At 44.0% G+C, this 22,974-nt stretch overlaps 1 protein-coding gene across 2 annotated transcripts; it reads right to left on the reverse strand.

The window, feature by feature from the left end:
- Positions 1–1,049: 1,049 nt before the first annotated feature.
- On the reverse strand, positions 1,050–22,510 carry LOC308336811 (sorting nexin-16-like). 2 transcript variants are annotated; one of them, XM_080794382.1, is made up of 11 exons: positions 22,393–22,510; positions 21,033–21,215; positions 20,461–20,600; positions 19,685–19,964; positions 16,203–16,289; positions 11,688–11,836; positions 11,029–11,098; positions 10,684–10,820; positions 10,081–10,203; positions 7,091–7,125; positions 5,383–5,508 (listed from the first exon to the last, which is right to left on the reverse strand). In XM_080794382.1, the coding sequence occupies exons 3-10, from the start codon at positions 20,595–20,597 to the stop codon at positions 7,110–7,112; spliced, it is 999 nt and encodes a 332-aa protein (XP_080650508.1). In that variant the 5' UTR covers positions 20,598–20,600; positions 21,033–21,215; positions 22,393–22,510; the 3' UTR covers positions 5,383–5,508; positions 7,091–7,109. The 2 variants fall into 2 exon arrangements, with proteins under 2 accessions (XP_080650507.1, XP_080650508.1); XM_080794381.1 differs by lacking the exon at positions 7,091–7,125 and having other exon boundaries at positions 1,050–5,508; positions 21,033–21,217; positions 22,393–22,500.
- Positions 22,511–22,974: the final 464 nt, after the last annotated feature.

The raw sequence follows: 22,974 nt of genomic DNA on the forward strand, positions 1-22,974 counted from the left end.
GTTTTAAGGGCCTTTGAGGTGCTGTGGTACCAATAGATGCATAGTCGAAGAAACCTTATACGAGGGCTCCTCCTTCAAGGTGTTTTTGTCGACCAGTGAGATCATGTATAGGAATCTTGTTCTTTGGTTTACTTTTTTTGATTACGTTGGTGGCCATTTTATCACTTGAAAGATTTGCCTCCAGGTAATTTCGTCTTTTCGTGTGATAATACTGTCACCCACTCTAATCAAGAAGCCATCTGCCTTGCTGAGATTACTGCTAGATCCAAAAAGAATGGATTCAGTTTTTCCCAGATGGATAGTTTGTTCCGTGAGCCGTGAGCCAGGTGCAGATTCTACCGAGTTGATGTCATGTCGTTTACATAAATTAGGAACAGTAAAGGCCCTAGTATAATGCCAATTTCATTTTCACCTCTCAGGGGAGAGTATACATTTATCAGCATCAATTTTTATAGTGTTCCATTTCACTTATCTTGTATGCACGCTCTCCTGATTGGATAAAATCGATATGCCCACCTGAAAATATGTCAACCGAACGGTCCTCAGAGGATGGGTTGTTTGGGTTCCAAAACCTTTCAGGCCGCGACCTACCAATATAAACATATAGGCTATCATTTAAACTGCACAGGGTCCACAACCTGGCAAACACTACAAAATGGATGCTGAGGAGCTAGATATATTGTTGTAACTCAGGCCTATTAATGTTAGAGGATATTTCATGTAAAATATTTATTCACACCTGTAATGACTGCATGACAATCCTGATAAATAACTCCAAATTTAGACCCTAGAGAAGACAAACATGGTTGATGTGTAAATATATTTTAAAGATACCTTAAGTGGCCAAATATACTGCATGTTAATATTAGTGGAAAATATTTATGCGTGCATAAATATATTTATGGTCCAAAATATATTTCCATACTTTCTTTGTGATGTGATCAATCATTGTGATGTATTTTAAGAGAACACCATTCACCATTTCTCTAGAACAAAGTGATATTCCAACAACAAAAATACCTGTACATGATTCATTTAATTTTGCTTTCAATAATGAATTGTGATTTATGGCATATTCATGTCAAGACTCAAGACTATGTCAGCTATCCCTTATACCCATAATAATAATAATAATAATGGCAATCACACATTAATCATAATGCTAATCATAAATGTTAAGTAAGCTGTTCTGTAGTGCAACTGTAGGTCTGATCATTTACACGCCATTACAGTATGTACTCGGCAGGGGTTCCTGAACCCCAGATGCTGCCTGTTTTATGCCATTAGGACAGTTGTTCCCAACCTTTTCTGGACCAGGGCCAGTGCCAAACCACTTGCCAGACCATCTGGAAAGTGGTCGGATAGGTGGGCCGTGTGCATTTTGCAGAGCATATTTATTTTAATGATCTATAACAACTTGTGTTTCTGGGCTTGGATCAATGGAACTATAAGTTCCTATTCATCGCTATCACAATTGGTGATAAAGAAAAAGTAAGGAGTTTCTCCAATGATTTCAGGGGGGCCCAACTTGAAATACCCCTGTGGCCCACCAGTTGAGAACCACTGCACTATAGTGTGAAAATAACGGCATTCACCTGGTGTCCGTGTCGGGCAAGCAGTCTAGTCAGACATGAGTCAAACACATAGTCCAGGGCAATGGTTCGCGATGCAACAAACCCGTGACAATAAATGTGGCAGAGAAATTGCAGCGGCCTGAATTGCCTCGTTTCAGGTCGCTCAGTTTTGGGGGGATTATATGTTGCAAATGGTTGCAAGTTGCAGCTTGTTGCGTTGCAAATCACTGGTGGTGACTGGGCTTTAGATCTGAAATCAAAGAGTACAAAGTTGAGCCGCACACACTGTTGTTCTCCCATAGTCTAGTTCAGACTAAAGAAGGCATGTTCACCTACGATTGAAAAAAACAAACAATACATGTTTTTTTTTTAATAAAAGAAAATGGACTAATAGGGAGCAACAATAGTGCACGACTTATTGGCTTAATACTCTTGGATATCAGTTCACTTGGGGGCCCCCATGCCTTCAAGAGTTCCGATGTGCGCTACTACTCTTTGAACTTTGGATCTGAAATACCAGATGAATTCAATTAGATACGCACATGATAGAAAACCAACAGTTCCACTAGTGCTGCCCTGAACCAGATGCTTTACAAAACCAGTGTTTTAGGTTCACTTCATCCTAAGCAGCTACACACACACACACACACACACACACACACACACACACACACACACACACAAAGTGTCATTTAAAACATTCTCACCATCTGAGTAACAATTGACATTTTTAAAAAGCTAGTATGCTAAATCTGTAGACCTAGCAACAACAACGCAAAGAAACACACCAAAAACAATGAACAAAACAAATGCAAGGCACTTAATGTTTGGAGGCGGATTGCAAGACGGAGTGAAGCAACGAGTGGGGCATCCCGACATGAAAAGCAAGAGCACCAAAACTTAATGTCAGATAAAGGCACTCTGCTTCAAAACGAGCAAAGCTGTAGAAAGCCAGGCAAACGTTATGCATTTTCCATTTGTCCTTAAAGTGCAACACATGGCCCTTGACGGGCCAACTTTGAAACAGCAACGACATTGTAACATAATTAAAGTGAGACATACATCTAGAACGAGAGCTCGTCGTCATCACACAGACAGTGCTCGTTACCATATTATGTGGAAGCCAAACATCGTAAGGCATATTAGGGACCTGACCTATGGCTTTTTGTGGGGCAATGCCTCATAGACATGACTGCAGTAGTCAATTACGTTTAGGGTTGGGATCCTTTAGGATTTGAACAATTCCCCCTTAACGGTCTGATTCCTTAACGTTCCCTTTAACAATCTATTTATTTTGCTTTCATTATGGACACAAATTCAATCATAGATGCAGTATGCAGTTTCTCAAAGTGAGGTCCAGTGGTGACCCTCTGGGTTACTGGAAGGGGTTCCCTTACAGGTCACAAAGTGTGTGCAAATGGAACTAAATTTGTACACTCTCAAGGTAATGGTGGACTATGAATATGCCTTTAGTCTGGCGTAGCCGGACGACCAGAGACCTCCGCTTACCGATACGTATATGGGGGAATAGAATAGAATGGGCTTGGGACACCACATTTCAGACAGATTTAGACTATTCACCGAATCATTCACCAGACACATCAAGTACGCAGATATCTCTGCTTGTCTATAGCCACATTGACATTAGTCAGTTAGTAGATAGTTTGACATAAAAGGTAAGTGGGGAACGTAGAGATGATCCTGCGATGGACGCGATGGCCATCTGATGAGTCTGGCAAAACCAGGACTTCTGTGTCTGACGGCGGAAATGCCATTACGCTGTATTCAAACACTTCAACTGAGGTCGATTATTGATAAATGGATGACACATGTCAAAGCAGCGCATAATCAGATTACATTTACAATCAACAGTGCTTACGATTGCCTGAACCATGATGGCGTTGAGAGGATTTTCCTGGGAAACCGATTTTAACCATCCTGCGTAGCGACGGTCCGACTTCCTCGGGAGGAGGTAAATAAATATATGTGCATCGTTATAGCGTAAATATGTATGCATTCTTATTGCATAAAAATCTATGCCTAGAAAAGCAACCGGCTGGGAGCCACATTCGCGGGTGTAAATCAGAGACTCTGGAATGTGGGAGTGAAATGAAATGATTTGTGTCGGTCAGAAACCTTGTATCGCTACATTTTTCCCTTTTTTAAAGTAACAGTTTGGGATATTCAAGGTTTCCAGTGAACAGCAGGGATATAATCGCAGCCCTTCTTTGAACAGCAACAGACCATCCTCTCGTTATGGTCAATTATGCCTTAGTGCGTCGGTGTGTTTTGATTAAACTACCTGGTAACTATAAATGGTAAATGGTGCATTTATATAGGGGTGGCGGTGGGTCAGGGGTAGAGTGACCGGATGGGAAACGCAAGGTTGCCAGTTCGAACCTAGGCTCCCCAGAGTTAGTGTAGAAGTGTCCTTGAGCAAGACGCTGAACCCTTAATTGCTCCCGATGTGCAGGTTGGTGCTTTGCATTGGTTTCCTCTGTCATCGGTGTATGAATGTGTGTAAGAATGGGTGAATGTAATGCCCAATCTATGCCTAAAGCACCTTGTATAAAAGGCACCATTTAGGAACCAAATGGACCGTTACAAGTTAGTTTATAGTACACATGCAAATTGACAAATTATCATGGATGATTTTGTAGATTAGGTTCCCAGTCTAAGAGATACCGGTAGAAGTCCTGTCGAACGGGGGGCCAAATAAATATCAAACTGGGGGTCCTTGAAAAAAAGGGGAAAAAAAGAAAAGAAAACCTTGGTATCCAGAGATGCATAGATTCACTCTTGACGAGAGAGTTTTCCACATTACACACTGCCTGTCCTCAGGTCACCCTGGCCTGTGCCATGTACAGCCACAAGGGGGCAGCTCTGACTGAGACAAATGGGATGCCACAAAATGGGTGAGAGGGTGTGAGACAAAAAACACTGCAGTTTTCTGTCCCCATCCATCATTTACAGAACACTTCCACCTCGGACAATAAATAATAATAATAATAATCGTCTAGTAAAAGTGAAAGAACTCACTCTCACTGTCACACGATAAGTGTGTGACAGATGTGTGAGACAAACAGGCTCGATGTGGATTGTCACACGAGTGTCGCGAGAGCGTCATTTTGTCCAATCTCTCAATCTCGCAGAAGTCTTAAAAAATGAACTTCTTGCTGTTTTTTGGTCGAGCAGGCTTTCTGGATCAGGGCCCAATTGAAAATCTCGAAAATGCACGCGACCACTTACCTGTAGCCGAATGGCTACCGTGCTAAGTGGTCAGATGGGTGGGCATGTTGGTTGGGCCCTGTGTACGAACTGTACAAATGGAACCAACATTTGGCTTAGAGACTGCTGGATTGAGGGAGCTGCTTCTACAGCAGGCAGGTTCAGAACTGTCCAGGAACTGAAAAGTCTCCCTGTTGTTTTAAGTTCCATTTGTTCCTCCTCATTAACAGTCTTTACTGAGAGATGTCATCCTCACAACAAATACCACAAAATGTTGAACAAATTCAATCTGTAAAATGTCCGCTAACCGATCAAATCTTGTCAGAGATGAGTCCACCATTAATTGGAAGAGGGTGTGTGGCAGCATAAAGTGACCGCTTCAGATCCACAGGATTGAAGGCAGAGGCAATCCAGAGAGGATATTGTACAGTAAACTGCTGCCCTCAAGCACCCATGCCTCTTTAGTTCTCCCACTGCAGGGAATATGAGAGTCAGGAAGAAGAGAAGAGAAGTTACAGTAGATGAAATATAAGAAGAAAGGATGAACATAAGAAGGAGTGTATAACATATTGTGGTGGGTGGAGGAGGAGGAGGTTGTCAGGGCTGCTGGTAGAACTGGGTGATTCGGATGACAGGAGGAGAGCGACTGAGTGACGGTGCACACCAACATGCTGATGAACGCACCGGCTGGACCTCACACCTGCCCCTGGAGGGGAGGGAGAGAACAGAAGGAGGAAGATTACATTTTATTGTTATTATAACAATAATTTATTTAACACTGATCTCATGGATCTCAATCAAAATGAGCTCATTTTAATTGAGGCTGGAAAGACAGAACAGGACAAGGCAGAAAGAGACTCCAGCTATTGCAGCTCCACTGAACACACACACACACACACAAACACACGCGCCAAGTCTTCTGTCCCATTCTCCACCATTCCATATCTGCCTGCTGGACGATGGGTCGGGAAATGCACTAGTGCTGTAGTAACAGTTAACCAAACTAAACAATTAAAACCAAGTATTATTATTACCTTTTTAATCAATAATTTTATCAGGAAGTTATATCATGCCTTGTCTAAGCAGGGGACACGTTACACTCGGCACAGCAGCCCTGGCTGACCGGTCAGTCAGTCAGGTGAAAGTTCTAAGGTCTACATGTTTCGTTAAGACAACATTAGAGCCAATTCATGCTTTCAGCCTCGTTACACCAAAAGGCATTTCCCTTTGTTTCAGTACAACAGAGAGAGAGAGAGAGAGAGAGAGAGAGACAGAGAGAAGACTTGACAACCAGCCACACACAGCACCACATCATAGTGAGTGCACTACAGTATATCATGTAGTGCAGCAGAGAGTGACAGACAAGACAGGATGAAGAACAGCTTCAGGAGAATGCAAGGCGACGCACGCACAGCACAATGCACTGTAGTACAACGAACACACAGCAGGGTGGAGCTCAGTTCACTGCTTTAGACCATTCAAAAGGTCTCAATGGCCACACTTTGTGAACGCATTCACACATAATAGAGCACCGCAGTCCCGCCCCCTTTCAGAAAGCGAGTGGCCCAGGAAGTGGAAGCCCCATGCATTCTCCCATCGGCACTTTTAATATAATTTATTTAAAGACGGTTACGCCGCGGACAAAGCCAATTCGGATCGTGACGAATCATGACAATGAACACAATATTTTGGGACGATCAAATCATTAGAAAGAAGAAAAGAAAGTCAGGAGACAACACTATTTGTTTTGTTTTTCGTCTTATAAATTATTTGATCGTCCCAAAATATTGTGTTCATTGTCATGATTCGTCACGATCCGAATTGGCTTTGTCCGCGGCGTAACCGTCTTTAAATAAATTATATTAAAAGTGCCGATGGGAGAATGCATGGGGCTTCCACTTCCTGGGCCACTCGCTTTTCTGAAAGGGGGCGGGGACTGCGGCGCTCTATAGTGATGCATTGTGAGCTTGTAGATTGGCTATTTTCGAATAGCCTAAAAATAAAATTGGGGCGTAATCGTTCAAGCTGTCCCTCATTTTGATGGTGACCCCTGGACCCCCCACCCATCAAGGACTGAACAAATACATAAAATACATAATAATTCTAAATGGTCATGATTTGGATGAACGACGTAGGGGTGAACTGAATCCAGCCCTGCCCTGCTACATCACCATCACCATGTGTAACATGTATTGTGCAGCCTTGCTGCCGCCCACCAGACACAGTCAGAAACAGTGGGAAGTATGACGAGATGTGTACAAGTACGTGAGCGGTGTGCAGCAATGTACCTCGCTCATTACAGGCCCTCTAGTTCACATTGATGCTGTGGAATATGAGGGAGGAAAACAGATTATAAAACGGTTATCCCATTCTGACCTGAGATCAGATTCATACGATGTTTCCACTGGACACACACTGGTCTGATGAACCCATTCTGACCTGAGATCAGATTCTAAAAATGTCAGTCGTTCTTTGATTTTTCAAAAATAGCAGACCTACAAGCTCGTAGCGCGCCACTCGGTGGCGCGCTACGAGCTTGTAGATCTGCTATTTTTCAATAGCTAAAGCATAACATGATGCCAACACCATAATGGGTTCCCGTTCAGAATGGGTTAAAAAAAAACTAAACAAAATGTCAGCCAATGGAAAGCAAAAATAAATGACAAATTGTCGGTTGAAATCCTCAAATGTCCTAAACGGTTTACATAACAAAAATAATAATAAAAGCAGAACTTTTTAAGCTCAAAAGTGTCACATCGCAGAACGTTTTGAGCTTGTAGATCTGTTCTTTTTTTTGTATGACGTTTTCTGCCCAACAGTAACGATATGATAATAAATAAATCGTGCAAAAAAAATATATTGTTCCTACCATGTTTCTAAAAAATGTTTTAGGAGGAACAAAACAACAGATAAGAGGAATTATACCAGTGTCGGATTGTCCATATTCACTTCTTAATTAACATCGACTAGATAGCCATCAAATCTGACTGACCAAACCAACACAACAACATTAACATCAGCTTATCAGTGTGAGAGTGTAAACTACTAAATAATAAAGAAAACAGCATCGTCCACAGAATTGAGCCCTGAGGCAGACGACAAATGGCTTTTAGATTACAAGTACGTTAGTTGCCTTTCCCTAGAAAGACAACAGACTCTTTGCTGGGGATATAGAGCACCGGAGTCTGACGTCAATATCACTAGAGGGCGCTAAGTCCACAGGTTCATGACGTACTTGTTCATGAGATGACTCATGTATTGTATTATGAGATGGCTGGCTGGCATCTCCCTTAGAGATAGGGTGAGAAGTTCAGTCACGCGGGAGAGACTCGGAGTAGAGTCGCTGCTCCTTCGCCTGGAAAGGAGCTTAGGTGGTTTGCGCATCTGGTTAGGATGCCTCTCGGCCGTCTCCCTAGGGAGGTCCTCGATGCACGTCCCACTGGGAAGAGACCCCGGAGGCAGACCAAGGCGCAGATGGGAGGGATTACATCGACTCACTGGCCTTGGAACGTCTCGGGATACCCCAGGAGGAAGTCACTAATGTTGCTCTGGAGAGGGAAGTCTGGAGCTCTCTGGTGGGGCTGTTGCCGGGTCGGGTTGACTACGGATAAGCGGTTGAAGATGGATGGATGGATTTTTAAGATGACCCCATGTTATTCTCCATAGAGAAATGAGTACTTCCGTGAACCAGAGGATGAGCGAGTGGCGTCAGGACTTCGGCGCTCTATGCTTATGTGCGTCAGACTGCATGCGTTAGAAATTAAATGCAGCACTCTCCTTATACTGTATGTGGTTCTGGCCACGGTCCATGGAGCCATCAATAACCCCTCTAATGTGATTGGATTACTGGGGTTGATAAAACATCCTCACATACAGTACACATCTCAATATGATAAGACTCCTATGAAAACAGAACTGCGGCATATAAAATTAAATACAAAAGAAACATCAAAGTCCAAGATTAACCATGTCAATAACAAAGGGCTCTGTGATAGGTCCTGCTCTCATGAGGACATTCACTTAATGGCATTGTGTGAGAAGACAGGGTTCCAGTGGGCTTTGGTTGTTGTTTCTTCCCTTTACAAGGAGCATTTTAACTTAATATGAGGAGTGGTGTGATTTACTGTGGGAAAGGACGGACATATATACTGTAATTGAAAGTGGGTCAACGATGCATTATGCATGCACACATGTGCTTCACTGCGTATTGTGTGAACGCAGACTGGATCCTATAGATATGGCTTTCCTCCCCCGGGAACGGTCCATGGCCACCTCATGGCCGATGCCGTGTGCTTTCATGTCAACTTTCAAACACGGTCGTCTGCCAGGTCTTCATAGGTCGGCCAGTGGGTCTCGTCCCCTCCATGTCAAATCGATATTACTTTCTTCACTCAGTCATTCTCCTTCTACGTGCGCCCTACTACCATCGCAGTCTACTACTACAATCACATCCACTATGGCTTCCACTCCCCTCCTCTGTCTCAGCTCTTTCTCTACCCTCGGTGACACACAGCACATCGACCGTATCATCCCTCATCTCTTCATGCTCCTCCCTCAGGGCCCATGTCTCAAGGTGGCCTTACACTAGCCGATCTTTTTCAATCTGAAATCTGATAGCACCACACACTACAGGATAATCGGAGCGGGGGCAGAGCAAATATCAAACATTCTTGATGTTGATCGGGCCGATCCCGATCGCGCTTTGAGCGGCCCCGAGCAGATCGATTGAGTCGGGCACCCCCCCCCCCCCGAGCATCAAAAATGCCCGATTATCGGCTAGTGTCCATTCACTTCCATTCTGACGCAGGCTGAGTGCACTTGCCCTTTCATCTTCAGGTATAGGTAAAAAGGTCCCTAAACATCCAACCACTTTGTACCCTTGCAGTGACCGCTAGGTCCCCCACCATATCTGCGTTCTCCAAGGTAGCAGAAACTGTCCACCATTGCATACGTCTCCCCCTTTACTTCAAGCTTGCTCCTGTGGAACTGCCGCCCTGCACTGCTGACGCTTGAATGTTTCGCTTGCCCTTTTACTCCACTGCATCTCCTACGGACCCAGAAGACAGCGGTGGAGCAAGCTTGTCTTGGCAAACTCCCATTTAAAATGCATTGCAGCCGTGAGACGCACACAGAAGACACAGAGAAGACAGCTGTCTTTTATACGTGACTGAGGCCTTATACTCCCTTTCCACACAGACCCCACATGGCCAGATGCATTGACACGTGTGTGTGTGTGAGAGAGAGTGCGTGCACGTGCATGCGTGTATGTATGCGTTACCCGTCCTCTGCAGACATGTCCTGGTCAGCCTCTGCATTGGACGACTCCACATCAACATCTACACTGCACTCACTGCCCTGAGCCGACAGAACACGTGGAGACAACGGACTCACACATTCTCCACTGGGACAGAGACAGGGAGACAGAGAGAGAGAGAGAGAGAGAGAGAGATAAGTGGCTGGTAATGGTGTGTGTGTGTGTGTGTGTGTATATATAATTTATACTGTGTGAGCTTGTAGATAGGCTACATTTGAGGGGTGGAAAAGAGTGGAAGTAATGTACAGAGCATGTTAGGGTTACTAGGGTCAAGTATTAGTTTACTACCTGTATGTATAGAGTGGTTACAGAAATAATTCATTTATGCACGGTAACAAAGCCAAGGGTCCAGAATGGGCCCAACTTTTTGGATCTGTATGTACAGTAGGTGTCGTGTGGGTCTGTCTGTCTGTCTGTCTGTCTGTCTGTCTGTCTGTCTGTCTGTCTGTCTGTGTGTGTGTGTGTGTCTGTGTGTGTGTGTGTGTGTGTCTGTGTGTGTGTGTGTGTGTGCGTGCGTGCGTGTGTGTGTGTGTGTGTGTGCGTGTGTGTGTGTGTGTGCATGCTGACTTGAAGTGTCTCTCCAGCAGCATTATGGCTTGTTCCCGCTCCTCCAGCCTCCTTCTGAGAGACAAGATCTCCTTCTGTTTCTCCAACAGCTCCTTCTGGAGACGGTAGTTGCTCTCCTCCAGAGTCTCACAGAACGCCTGGGGAGAGAGGGAGTGTCAGAGTGGGACGGTGAGGTGGAACAGGAGGAGAAAGAAGAGAGAGAGGGACATAGAGGGAGGGAGAGAAAGAGAGAGAGAACAACGCAGCCAATGTGCTGGATGATATTTATAAAATCCTACGTGCACGCACACACACACACACACACACACACACACACACACACACACACACGTGGCACACACTCACCCGGCTCTCCTCAAGACTGTCAAAAGGACCAGGTGGATCATCGAGACAGAGGAACTCTCTCACTGCCAGGCTGTCAAGGGGAGTTGGAAGAATACAGACTTTTTTTTTAATCTGGGAAATTGTTAGCATGTGTTGTTTTAATAATGCAAATGTGGTGGTAGTTGGAACTGGATCTGGTTCCCACACCTAGTTCTAAACGTTTGAGTGTGTGCACATGCCTGCAGGCACAAGGCAACGGTAATGAAAGATAACTGGGATTAGGCCCCAAATTCCACATCAAAAGTCCAAGTTACCGTTGCCTGACAGAGGAGATCAAACACAATCAATATCTCTGCCACACACACACACACACACACACACACACATGACATGTGTGTCTCTCTCTCTCTCTCTCACACACACACACACACACACACACACACACACACACACACACACACACAAGAAGTCTTCTACACAAATAGAGAATGTAAAATATCTCCTAATGGTACCAACATCAATACAGCATGGAGTTTTTATCCAACGATAACATTAGTTTTGTGTCTGAGAGGCTAAATGTCATCAAACGGTAGTCCGTGGCTCAAATGGCGAAAGAATAACGGGCCTTGCTATGAAAAAGGTTGAAAACCCACTGCTACACAGTACAGTATGTACAGTACCAGTTGGCGATGTCCTTGTGTGCGACCAGGTTCTGGAGAAAGGCCTGCAGACCCAGCTGTCTGTCCTCCAGGAAGTCCAGTTCATAGTTGTCTTTGAACCAGCGCTTAGGGGGCAGCGACAGACGGAAACCTGGGAACATCTCCTTCAGCTGGGACCACCCACGCACGCACGCACGCACACACACACACACACACACACACACACACACACACACACACACAATTTACCACCTAACCTACAGTAAGTAAGCCTTGCCGAGCCCATCTCCCGTTTCCTCCTGGGCCCCATTTTCATAGTCATTCGTACGACCCGGCCAGGGGATTGAAGCCCAAGCTCCAGACGATCTTACGACATGGCTACTGAGCGGGTACCACCTAACCTGTATAACTTTTACTATCCGACAATGGCTGGCTTTGAGATCATCCAAAAAGGTGGTTGAAACATGAAAAGGCCACAGTTTTTGCGAGCGATCAAGCTAGCGATCTTCAACAATTACTACAGTGAGAAAACTGAGCGCCACTTTCTTTTGTCTTTTTTTAACTATATTTTAACCATATTTACTGAAGTGAAAACCTTTCACTCAGCAGTATACCCGCAACCAAGTGATTATAAACCTCTTTGTCACACACTTATCATACACTTCATGGGATTTGACCACAGCAATTTATGGGGCATTTTTCACAGTTTCACACCGTGGCAAGTGGCAAAGAACGAGCGTCGTATGCTCAGTAGGAGCAGGAGGTTATGATTAAAAGTGCTGAAATGTTCTCATACTTGGTAGTGCAGAAATTAACGGTGAGAGAGCCGTCGCTTGGGCTGTCACGGTCATGAAATGTTATTGACGATTAATTGTCATACAAATAATTTCGATTTAATTGTGTTTTGGACATAGAACATTGGGCAGTGAACATTACATTTCTGTTTCTGTTGTATGACAAAGTTAAAATATATGAAGAAATGAATGACATATTTATTAGAGGAAATAGCCAATCTGCAAGCAAGCTCTATTTTTGGAATGGAAACGATTATGTGTGGTAAGTACTGGAAGCTATAATGATATGATATGATATAGTACTTTATTTCAGTTCACACAGAAATTTGTCTTGCAGCAGCCAAGTATGCAGAACACATATATATCGGTACACACATTTGACATAACACAAAGAACAAGACAATTTACATACATAAAGACATGAAGACAAGAGCAATATCCACCGCTTAGATTATCCTGTGGCTACTACAACTCCTGATTAAGCCTCAAGGTCGACTGGTGGACAAAGGACCTCTTTAGTCTGACCTTATTGTTTGCTGGTACACCATATCTCCTTCCTGAAGGTAGCAACCTATATTCTGCATACAACACATGCTTAGTATTAGAGGTGATATTCCTTGCTAACCTTAGGAGCTCTACCTCAGCAATCCATCTCCCATGGGGTCTGGCATATTGCAACAGGGACATACTCCGGCGTTCTCAGCTGATAAGCCTCTCCGACCTACTTACTTACTATGTCTTTGTTCTATGTCTGTTGAGAACAAAAACTCTATTTCACACGCTCATATTCTGCATATAGTCTCTCCAACCAGTGGAGGTGTTACCGACAAAAGTCTCGAGTTACACCTCATATTGGCAAACTGAGACCTTTCCTTTCAAACCATGGAAAAGCCAGAGGAACAGGACGTCGACAACAATTCTTTAACATTGGGTGTTCCTCTCCTCTCATGCGCCAGAATTCTGCTAGCCTGGAGCTACTGTGTGTTTAGACTCGTTGCACCTGTACCGTTTGCTGCTGTGTTTCGAGTTAATGACACTTCCTATTAATAACTTTTATTTGCCATTATTTGCCACTGAAAGTGACTTTTTTATGTTGTCAGTGTTGTCACGGCACAACATGTGTTGTTTAATGTGCTCCAGTCTAGGGGCAGTGGTTCCCAAACCATTTAGCTCAAAAACCCCAGATGTCTCCCGGAGACCCGAGCTAGTGAAAATTCAAACTCAAGACATTATTTAGAAAAATATTTGTGTTTTAAATCAATACAATTTTGTGACAATTGTAAGACATTTACTCGCGACTCTGCGACCCCCAAAATGGGTCCCTACTACTCCAGGGAGGAGTTCCTCCACATGGAGTTGCCTGACATTGATTTCCACAGTGCATTATAAACAGTCACCATCTATCATAACATTATGAGCCGTTAATGACAGCACGTCTGTTTCACATGCAAGACCAGTACTTATGACAGACAGGGTGTTCCAGTCTTCTGTCAAGTTCTTGCAATTCATACATAGCCCGGAGCTACAGCGCACGTTTAGCCCATTCTGAACGGGAACCCGTTTTGGTGTCAGCATCATGTTATGCTTTAGCTATTGAAAAATAGCAGATCTACAAGCTCATGGCGCGCTACGAGCTTGTAGGTCTGCTATTTTTGAAAAATCGAAGAGCGACTGACATTTTTAGAATCTGATCTCAGGTCAGAATGGGTTCATCAGACCAGTGTGTGTCCCAGTGGAAACCTCGTATGAATCTGATCTCAGGTCAGAATGGGTTAGACGACTGGCCACCTGTTCCGGCTTGCGTTTTGTGATAAGGAGATTTCCTACTATTTAATATGATTCTCATAAACTGCGGGTGTCTGTCAGCAGGCCCCACGGAATGGCTTTGTTGTCGCGATTGTCATGATTTTGGCAGTGCGTCATAAATAATCTTCATCTTCATACCATCACGCTCTGTTGTTCATGCCATGGCGCATCTGCTTAACATTGTTGTTGTCAGGCAGAAGCCTCTTAACTCCACATTTAACTTATGTTTCTCTTTTTTTTTGTAAAAATGTGTAACCTACTTCGTCATACTGAAGTGTAACACAAGAGTAGCAAAACATTGTGGAACTACAAGCCCAAAGCCCGTCGCAGTTGCTACTTTTAAATTTGAATCCTGAAAAGTACATTTCTATTCTTTTGGACATTTTGAGAGTTTTCAACCCGACAGCAACAGCGTGCATTCTGAAAGACCCAAATGTACCCCTCCTCTATCATCAGAGACCATTCCTCCAGCTGGCTCGGCTCCGTGGGCTGTTTTGAGAGAAAACAGTGGCTCTTTGTGCAGCTTATAATGGCTTCCACAATGCACACCAAAAACCAATGGGAAAAATGCAGAGGGTTAAAAAGCCTTTACAGTTACAAACGCAGCGCCCACACCAGTGAGGTTTGGCTACTATAGGCCTGTCACGATTACAGGGTTCCTACACATTTGGAATTTTAAAAGTCCATACTGACGGGGAATTTTCCATATATGTACCGTATTCATGTACTTTCCACAATATGTAATCTCATTATTTTAGTACCCTTTTGTTCTTTATCTACTGTTCTCCCTTAGGTGAGCTATTTCTGCTTCTCTGGGGTGTTTAGCTCAGTGCTGTAGGATGACCAGGCCATAACTTCAGGCTCATTATTATGTGTGATATATGTTTCTTACTATGGAATGTATAACCATTGTACAGCCCTTGCCTGAAGATTCTACAGGCACCTCATAAAAATGGCACTATTGTCTACTCTAAGTACTCCATCAAGGTCAACAAAAGCGCTAGGCACTGGGAGATAAGAGTTTCTTTCTCTCTCCTCCTTACTTCACCCCTCCCATGTGGTATTTTTAACTGATATAAGCTGTTTATGTGTCTTCTGTTTTTTATGCTACTTGCAACAGCCCTTCTGACTGCGTGCAATTACATCGATATAAATTCAATTTAGATCAATACTATTTCCAGACTCTAATTTCAGGCCCGTGGGTCACTCCCTGGGCAAGATGCTCAGATCTGCCTGTGCGTTATTGGTTTACTAACCTATTATTCAAGCTTCGCCCTCCGCACCGATACAATTCATCTGGGGGCCACCGCGGACTGTTGATATTGTTATTTATATTGGATTGCTCGCTGGTGATGTGGTGAAGTTGATGCAACAATGATAACTTATTAACTTACTTATTAAGGCAGCGATGTTAAAACCAGGAACAATCGGATATATATCTGTTAGTTTCTAGGCGCAAGCTGCATTTCTCACCTATATTCTAGTAAAATGATACGCGCTAATGAGCGGTGACGTCAACGTTTCTCAAAAGCTCCGTTTCGCATGTCTACACAGATCCACTGATCCGGATATTTTGGGAAATCTGTTTGCGTGTGGCTGAAAGGCCAAAAATGTGGAAAAAATGTTGGAAAAAGATCCATATAGGTGTAGCCCAGGCCTAAGGGAGAGCTGCCAGGGCCTTCATGTGTAAGGTTTAGCCTGTTTAAACAGTTTCTTCTTCTAGTTATTAGCTGTTCCAGTGTTCATTTCAGATTTTGAAGTTATTTTGGCCAGCCTTATTCGTGTTATCGCTCATTATGCTGCACTGCTATTTATTAGGTGTTTGTGGAGGGAAATAAACATAAAAAACCCTGCATTCCTGGACTTTGAACTGTTCTTGGAGCCTTAACCATCGGACAACTTTACAGAGACTATCACTATGCACACAGACACACACCTTGTCGTTGAGTCTGGAGAAGTCTGCGTATCTTCTGAACACAACCCAGCTCTCGTCCTGAGTCTTTCTGACCAGCAGCTTGTATACCTACAGAGCATGCATGCACGCACGCACACACACACACACACACACACACACACACACACACACACACACACACACACACACACACACACACACACACACACACACACACACACACACACACACACACACACACACACACACACACACACACACACACACACACACACACACACACACACACACACACACACACACACACACACACACACACACACACACACACACACACACACACACACACACACACACACACACACACACACACACACACACACACACACACACACACACACACACACACACACACACACACACACACACACACACACACACACACACACACACACACACACACACACACACACACACACACACACACACACACACACACACACACACACACACACACACACACACACACATTTCAATTGAATGAAAAACAATAGGTGGAAGCAAATGTTAGAAGACTTCATCAATAGTTTAAGTTCAACAGTAATCTACCCAGAAAAAGAAGAAGAAAAAAGAGACATGCAGCAAAGGTTGTCATGAAGGGGACTCGAACACTGCCTGGAACGCTGTCAGGCCAGAGTCTGTGGGCGCAGATCTGCTAGTTTTGACGAAACAAATTGTGGTGAGTAAAATAAGATCGTACCAAATGCGCTCTTTACAGTTCCATTTTTATCAAGTATAGAGGGTTGAAGTGGTACTGAATTTGCAGAATAAATCATGAGAAATTGAAATCTTAATTAAAGTCAATATAAACAAATAAAAACTACCGGTATTCAAGTTTAAAACTATTTCAATTTAAAAAAGATTTTGAAATAAAATAAATGAGAAAATGTTTCTTATCTCGAGCTAAAAGATTTGGGAACCACAGGCCTTAGATCATTTCAAGTTGTTGACAGAAATATGCTATTCAGTAAAAGGGAAGTCAACCAAGAGATCATTTAGAGCAGTGGTTCCCAAACCTTTTCACGTCAAGGACCCCCAAATTGACACTGATGAGCCCGCGGACCCCCATTTGAAAAAAGATATGCCAGGGAAGAGAAGATTTTTGACAGCTCTAGCAATGATTCTCAAACCGTTTAATTTCAAGGATCTCCAGTTTGACATGCATATTAAGCCCGACACACACCGGCTGCGTCCCCCACGCGGCGCGCACAGCCGCCTCCATTATTTTCAATGAACCTAACGCACACCGGCTCCGGCCGCCGCGCGGAGCCACGCCGCGCCGCCCGGCGCGCCGATAGAACACAGTTCTATTTTCCGCGGCGCACACGGTCGCAGACGGTGTGTGGTGGGCTTCAGTCTACAGACCCCCATTTAATGGCATTTCCATCTCTGGGATTTATATTGTAAAATCAATGTTCGGGTTAATTTGGTTCCATTTGTACACTCTCCGAGTTACAGACCCATAAGGGTCCATTTGTTTCCAAACTATCATTTAGCTGGGTACCCCCTGGAAGTTACTCCCTCAAGGACCCCTGGGGGTCCCCGGACCCCACTTTGGAAACCACTGATTTAGAGAACATGCTTTTGAATTACTTCAATGTGAAAAAGACAGAAGAGTTGGAACAAGCATCATGCAACGCCTCCTGGGAGTCAAGTGTAAAACCTGCTCCTACTGTCATCTGGCAGCACACAATGAGCAGGAAATTAGGAAACATTAAATAACATGCATTACTGTTATCACAAGTACAAATGCTGTGTTTCTCTTTCTGTACAAGACATTAAGTATAAATAATTAATTTGACCTCCCAAGAGAGTCTGGAAAGTTCTGGTTCCACCCTTGTATATAGTGCAAAAGAGGCCATATTAGAATAATTCAGTTTGCACAATCATTTTCTGATCCTTTTCTGCTCTGGCTTCCTGCTGGCATCCCACACAGCCTGGCTGGCTGGTACTAAATTGTTCATGTCCTTCTTGACCCAACAGCGGCAACTGAACTCTAGCTCTCCAACAACGCCTGTGGTCATGTTCACTGCTAATGTGAAATCCTATTGTCTCTTGTGTGTGTAATTGTGTGTGTGTGTGTGTGTGTGTGTTGTGTGTGTGTGTGTGTGTGTGTGTGTGTGTGTGTGTGTGTGTGTGTGTGTGTGTGTGTGTGTGTGTGTGTGTGTGTGTGTTTGTACAGTATGTGACAACACATACTGGAGGGGGCGGGCTGGCAAACAAAGAGCCTTGACGGTACACAGAGCTCCAAATCCTGTCTCATGCCCCGGTTGCTCAAATCCTCCCACATATCAGAATTCATCTCCTACACTGGTGGTGGTGAACCAAACCAACCTCCTGTTGCTCTACTTCTAAATAATAATAATAATAATAATAATATCTCTAAGGCTTCACTCACACCTTTCAATCTAGCATACAACATTGATGCATGCTAGATGTACAGTATGTGACTTGTTTACTGATGCAAGTTCCCAATGCATTTCCAATGGAAGTCACATGGTTTGACACAACATTTTTGTTGTACGGCTTTCGGCTGTGTTTCGACTGCCCCCCCCCCCCCCCCCCCCCCCCTACCCCTCATACAACAAAAATGTTGTGTCAAACCATGTGACTCACATTGGAAATGAATTGCGAGCTTGCATTAGTAAACAAGTCTCATGCATCAGCTATACATCAATCTGTTGTGACCGTGTGAGTCAGGCCTATGGCTTCACTCACACGGTCAACAGCCTAAGGGTAACAGCCTCACAGGGGACATTTGTGAGATTAGATTGTGATTTAGCCTATACAAGATATAGTGTACAACTTCACCATGGAGCTGCAGAAAGAAATGCTAATCAATCAGACATCATGATGTCATCTATGCGACCAAAACATTGTAAATAAGTCAATTCAACATTTTTCAGTGTACAGCATGCTCCTTGTTTAACCTGCACATAAATCCAATTGGATGTATTTGCAGCTTTGATCGACAAAAATCGGGCGGAAAATAGTCCCATGGTTTGTTGTTGAAGAGAAAAACATGCCGCCATTACAATGCGAAACGAACACAGCCTGCACAGCATGTTGTAGTCCAAACAAACCAGCCGTTCACTTGCATTGAACTCATTTTCCCAGAAGGCCTAGCAGCCCAGAGCATGGCTTGATCATAACGCGACGGCCTCGTCACCAGGTCCGCCCTTTCTTTTTTACATTAAACAAATAGCGGGTTTAGCGTATTACGCAGCACCGACAAATTGATTAAATAGCGGGTTACGCTACGGGAACTGTTAAACCCTTATACATTGTAGGTCAGACCTATGTCGCAACTTTACTTGCTTTTTTCCCCCTCTACACCAAATCTCCCAAAAATAGCCGATCTACGAAGCTCACATGAGAAGGCTTAAGCTGGTTAATGGTTAAGCTGCACTATAAAGCACCATAAATACAGCCGTGTCTCGTACCGTGAACTTGGCCCTCTCCTCCATGACCTCATAGCCCAGCAGCGTGGGCGTGATGGGCCTCTCCGCGTCCCGCTGGCCCTCCAGAGAGTCGGGCGTGGCGCCGTGAGGGCAGCTGGAGTACTCCACCGAGGCCTCCAGGGCCCCGTTCACCCTGGCCCTGGTCACGCTGACAGGACTCTGGAGAGGGGACGGCGTCTGGCTCCTGGCGTCCCTCTCCGGGCACCGCGACTGGTGCTGCTGTTGGGACCGCTCACCTCGGCCACCCCTCCCCCGGCCCTCCCTGGATGGAGACAGGGGCTGTCACGGTCATGAATTTTTTACTCAGCAATTCATTGTCGTACAATTGGGATTTGGGACATAAATGAAAATAAAAATGTTGTTTAGATTTAGTAAAACAAAAACTGTACAGGGCAGATATTGCAAATAGCTTCAATAGACCAGTGGTTCATGTCAAGGACCCCCACATTGACACTAATTAGCCCCCGGACCCCCATAAGAGAAGATGTGTACGGCTCTAGCAGTGATGGTCAACCCGTTTCATTTCAAGGACTCCCAGTTTGACATGCATTAGTCTACAGACCCCCCCCCCATTGAATGGCATTTCTATCTCTGGGACCCAAAATCAATGTTAATTTAACTCTGAGAGTATACAAATGGAACCAAACGGACCCGTTAGTGTCCGTTTAGTTCCATTTGTACTGGCGCGCTAGCAGCTACTCTAGCACTGGCGCTGGTCCAGTTAAGTAATAATTCATTGTGACTAAAACCTACTGTACCTGGATGGAGAAAGAGAATCGGAGCTCCTGGACACGCTGCCCAGTGACGACGCGCGCTGCGCCCGCCGTAGCTTGTTGCTGCCCCCGGACAAGGTCCTGTCCAAGGGCATGGGGACAGGCACGAAGGGTGATGCCATCCTCTGTGGAAATGACATGGTCAGGCCCTGGAATATTTAACTGACCTGCTGCAAACGTCATCATCATGTGCCCAGTAGGACCCAAAAAAGGGCCTGCTTGTCGTTCCCCGTAAATGACAAAAGGTGACAGACTCCCTTTCAGGCTGTAGCTCCCGAACTTTGGAATGCCCTTCCACAGGTCCTGAGAACTACAGACTCTGTGGATATGTTTAAGGATAACCTTAAAGCGCTACTGCTTAAAGAAGCGTTTGCGGATGATACTTGATTTTATTCTCCATGTATGTATTTTGTCCGCTGTCTTGCTTTAAGATGAATTGTACAGTATGTTTCTGTTGTTTTAATGTTTTTTTAAACGTTTTGTTTTTAATCTTACTGTATTTTATGAGATCTCTTCATGAGATCTCTCTAAGAAGTGCTATAAATAACTTTACTTACCCTCCTCTGTGCGGTTGTCACCAATGTTCTTTGTAGTGACAAAGCGCCCGTCTTCCTTCAGTGGCTGCAAGATGGAGGGGCCTGGCTGTTATGTTCAGCATAAGGAGGGGGTTTGATGATGATGATGGCCACGGGGAAGCACACTGGAAACCACGACTCTCCACACACACACGACTTGGGGATCTCTGGACAAAATAAAAGACGATAGTCAACTCTCTGTATCCCTATAGTGGGCTTTTCAGAATCAAGCTAAACTTAATAGACCAGGTGTCTTCGACAGTTTTCAGGCCAAGGACCGCCTAGAGAGAGATGAAACAGGGACCCCCACTAGATATTGGGTTTCAAGTGAAAATGAAAGATAGAGACCATATTAGACCATATGGAAGGAGACTGAGTGAATACTGCCCTGAAATAAGGTCAACACAGAACACACTGCAAGCAGTGCATTGCAAGGGCAGATTAATTATTGAATGACACCATAGGGATGGTGTCATTCATAATGGATGTATGCTATGAGTAAAATCCACCAAGGATATAGAAAACACAAACAGTTCATGGATTTGTATCCATTGTTCAAAAGAAGGTCTAATGCAGAGCAATTAAGCAGATGTCTGATGAATTCATGTGAATAACTAGTAGCCAACTTGCTTTTTCACCCTGTGTTGGCTGGATATTTACTGTGTAGTGTGTAGTGTGGTAGCCTGCAGTCAGCTGTGCAAATATTAACTGTGCAAATATTAATTATTGGCCATATAGTGTGAGCGTGAGGTGTGTAGCTGAGTGGAGTGCAGTTACTTTATCAAAATTGTGTCTCAATATATAAGGCTATAGCTGCAATGCACTACAAAGAAAGAATCCCAATGTTGCAGCAGATGAAAGCAGCAGGTCAAATGCTGGTAAATTGCATGACTACTCTCAATATACAGTACCCCCCCCCCCCCCCCCCACACACACACACACACACACACACACACACACACACACACACACACGCAGTTATCCTTATCCTGCTCATAAGGAACAGCAGGTAGATCAAAACCCCAGAGGGAGGAACAGACTATATTTGGCGAGCTATTTATAAACAGGTATCGTTGCCATGTTTGTGTTCTAAAAAATAAAGCCAAGAGAACAGACAGCATGGATCCACAATGACATGCAATATTAAACCCCACGTACAGCTTCATAAATCATCCCAACTCGTTATGGTGACTAACAACGAAGCTAGCTGTAAGTTAGCCCAGCTAGCTGGAAGCACAGACATCAGGCATATGGGCTGACAGGCGATCAGACAGTGTTCAAAGCTAAAGTGAACCCCATGAGAACAACGCACACAATGGCTTAAATTATATAGAATACTTACTGTACAGCAACACTCGCGCTTTACTTTAGAAGTCCCACTGATTATATGTACACGTGTAAAGCAATATGTGATGCTCTGAGCTCTCTCCTCGCTGTTCATGTACATTCCTCCTCCACACACATACTACTACAATAATAAATATACCAAACACCCAGAGGAGGGCGCACTTAGGCTTTGGACTCGAGTAACTTAATTAACTGAACTTGATCACCACCGGTCAGTGGCAATGCCAATGGAATAATGTATAAATGCTCGCAATGCCTCTCACACTGCATCTGTACTAGTGTAGGCACTCATATTAATTGATATTGTAACGAAAGGTGACGTATTGATTGATTGATTTACTGATTGATTGATTGACTGAATACTTTAACAAGGTTGTTAAAAGTCCATTATTACTGTTTCATTAATTGTATTCAATTAATCAACAATAGTCTAAATATAATTTACATTACATACCATACAAAACAATGCAAATACAATACAGAAGGTTTTGATTTTAGTTACTTTTTAGTTGATTTTAGTGATGTTAGTATTTCTTATTGATCCTGCCCAGTAAGTTATACATACATTATCAGAGAA

Source organism: Protomyctophum bolini (assembly GCF_963924005.1).
Source record: "Protomyctophum bolini genome assembly, chromosome: 21".
Classification (NCBI taxonomy): domain Eukaryota; kingdom Metazoa; phylum Chordata; class Actinopteri; order Myctophiformes; family Myctophidae; genus Protomyctophum; species Protomyctophum bolini.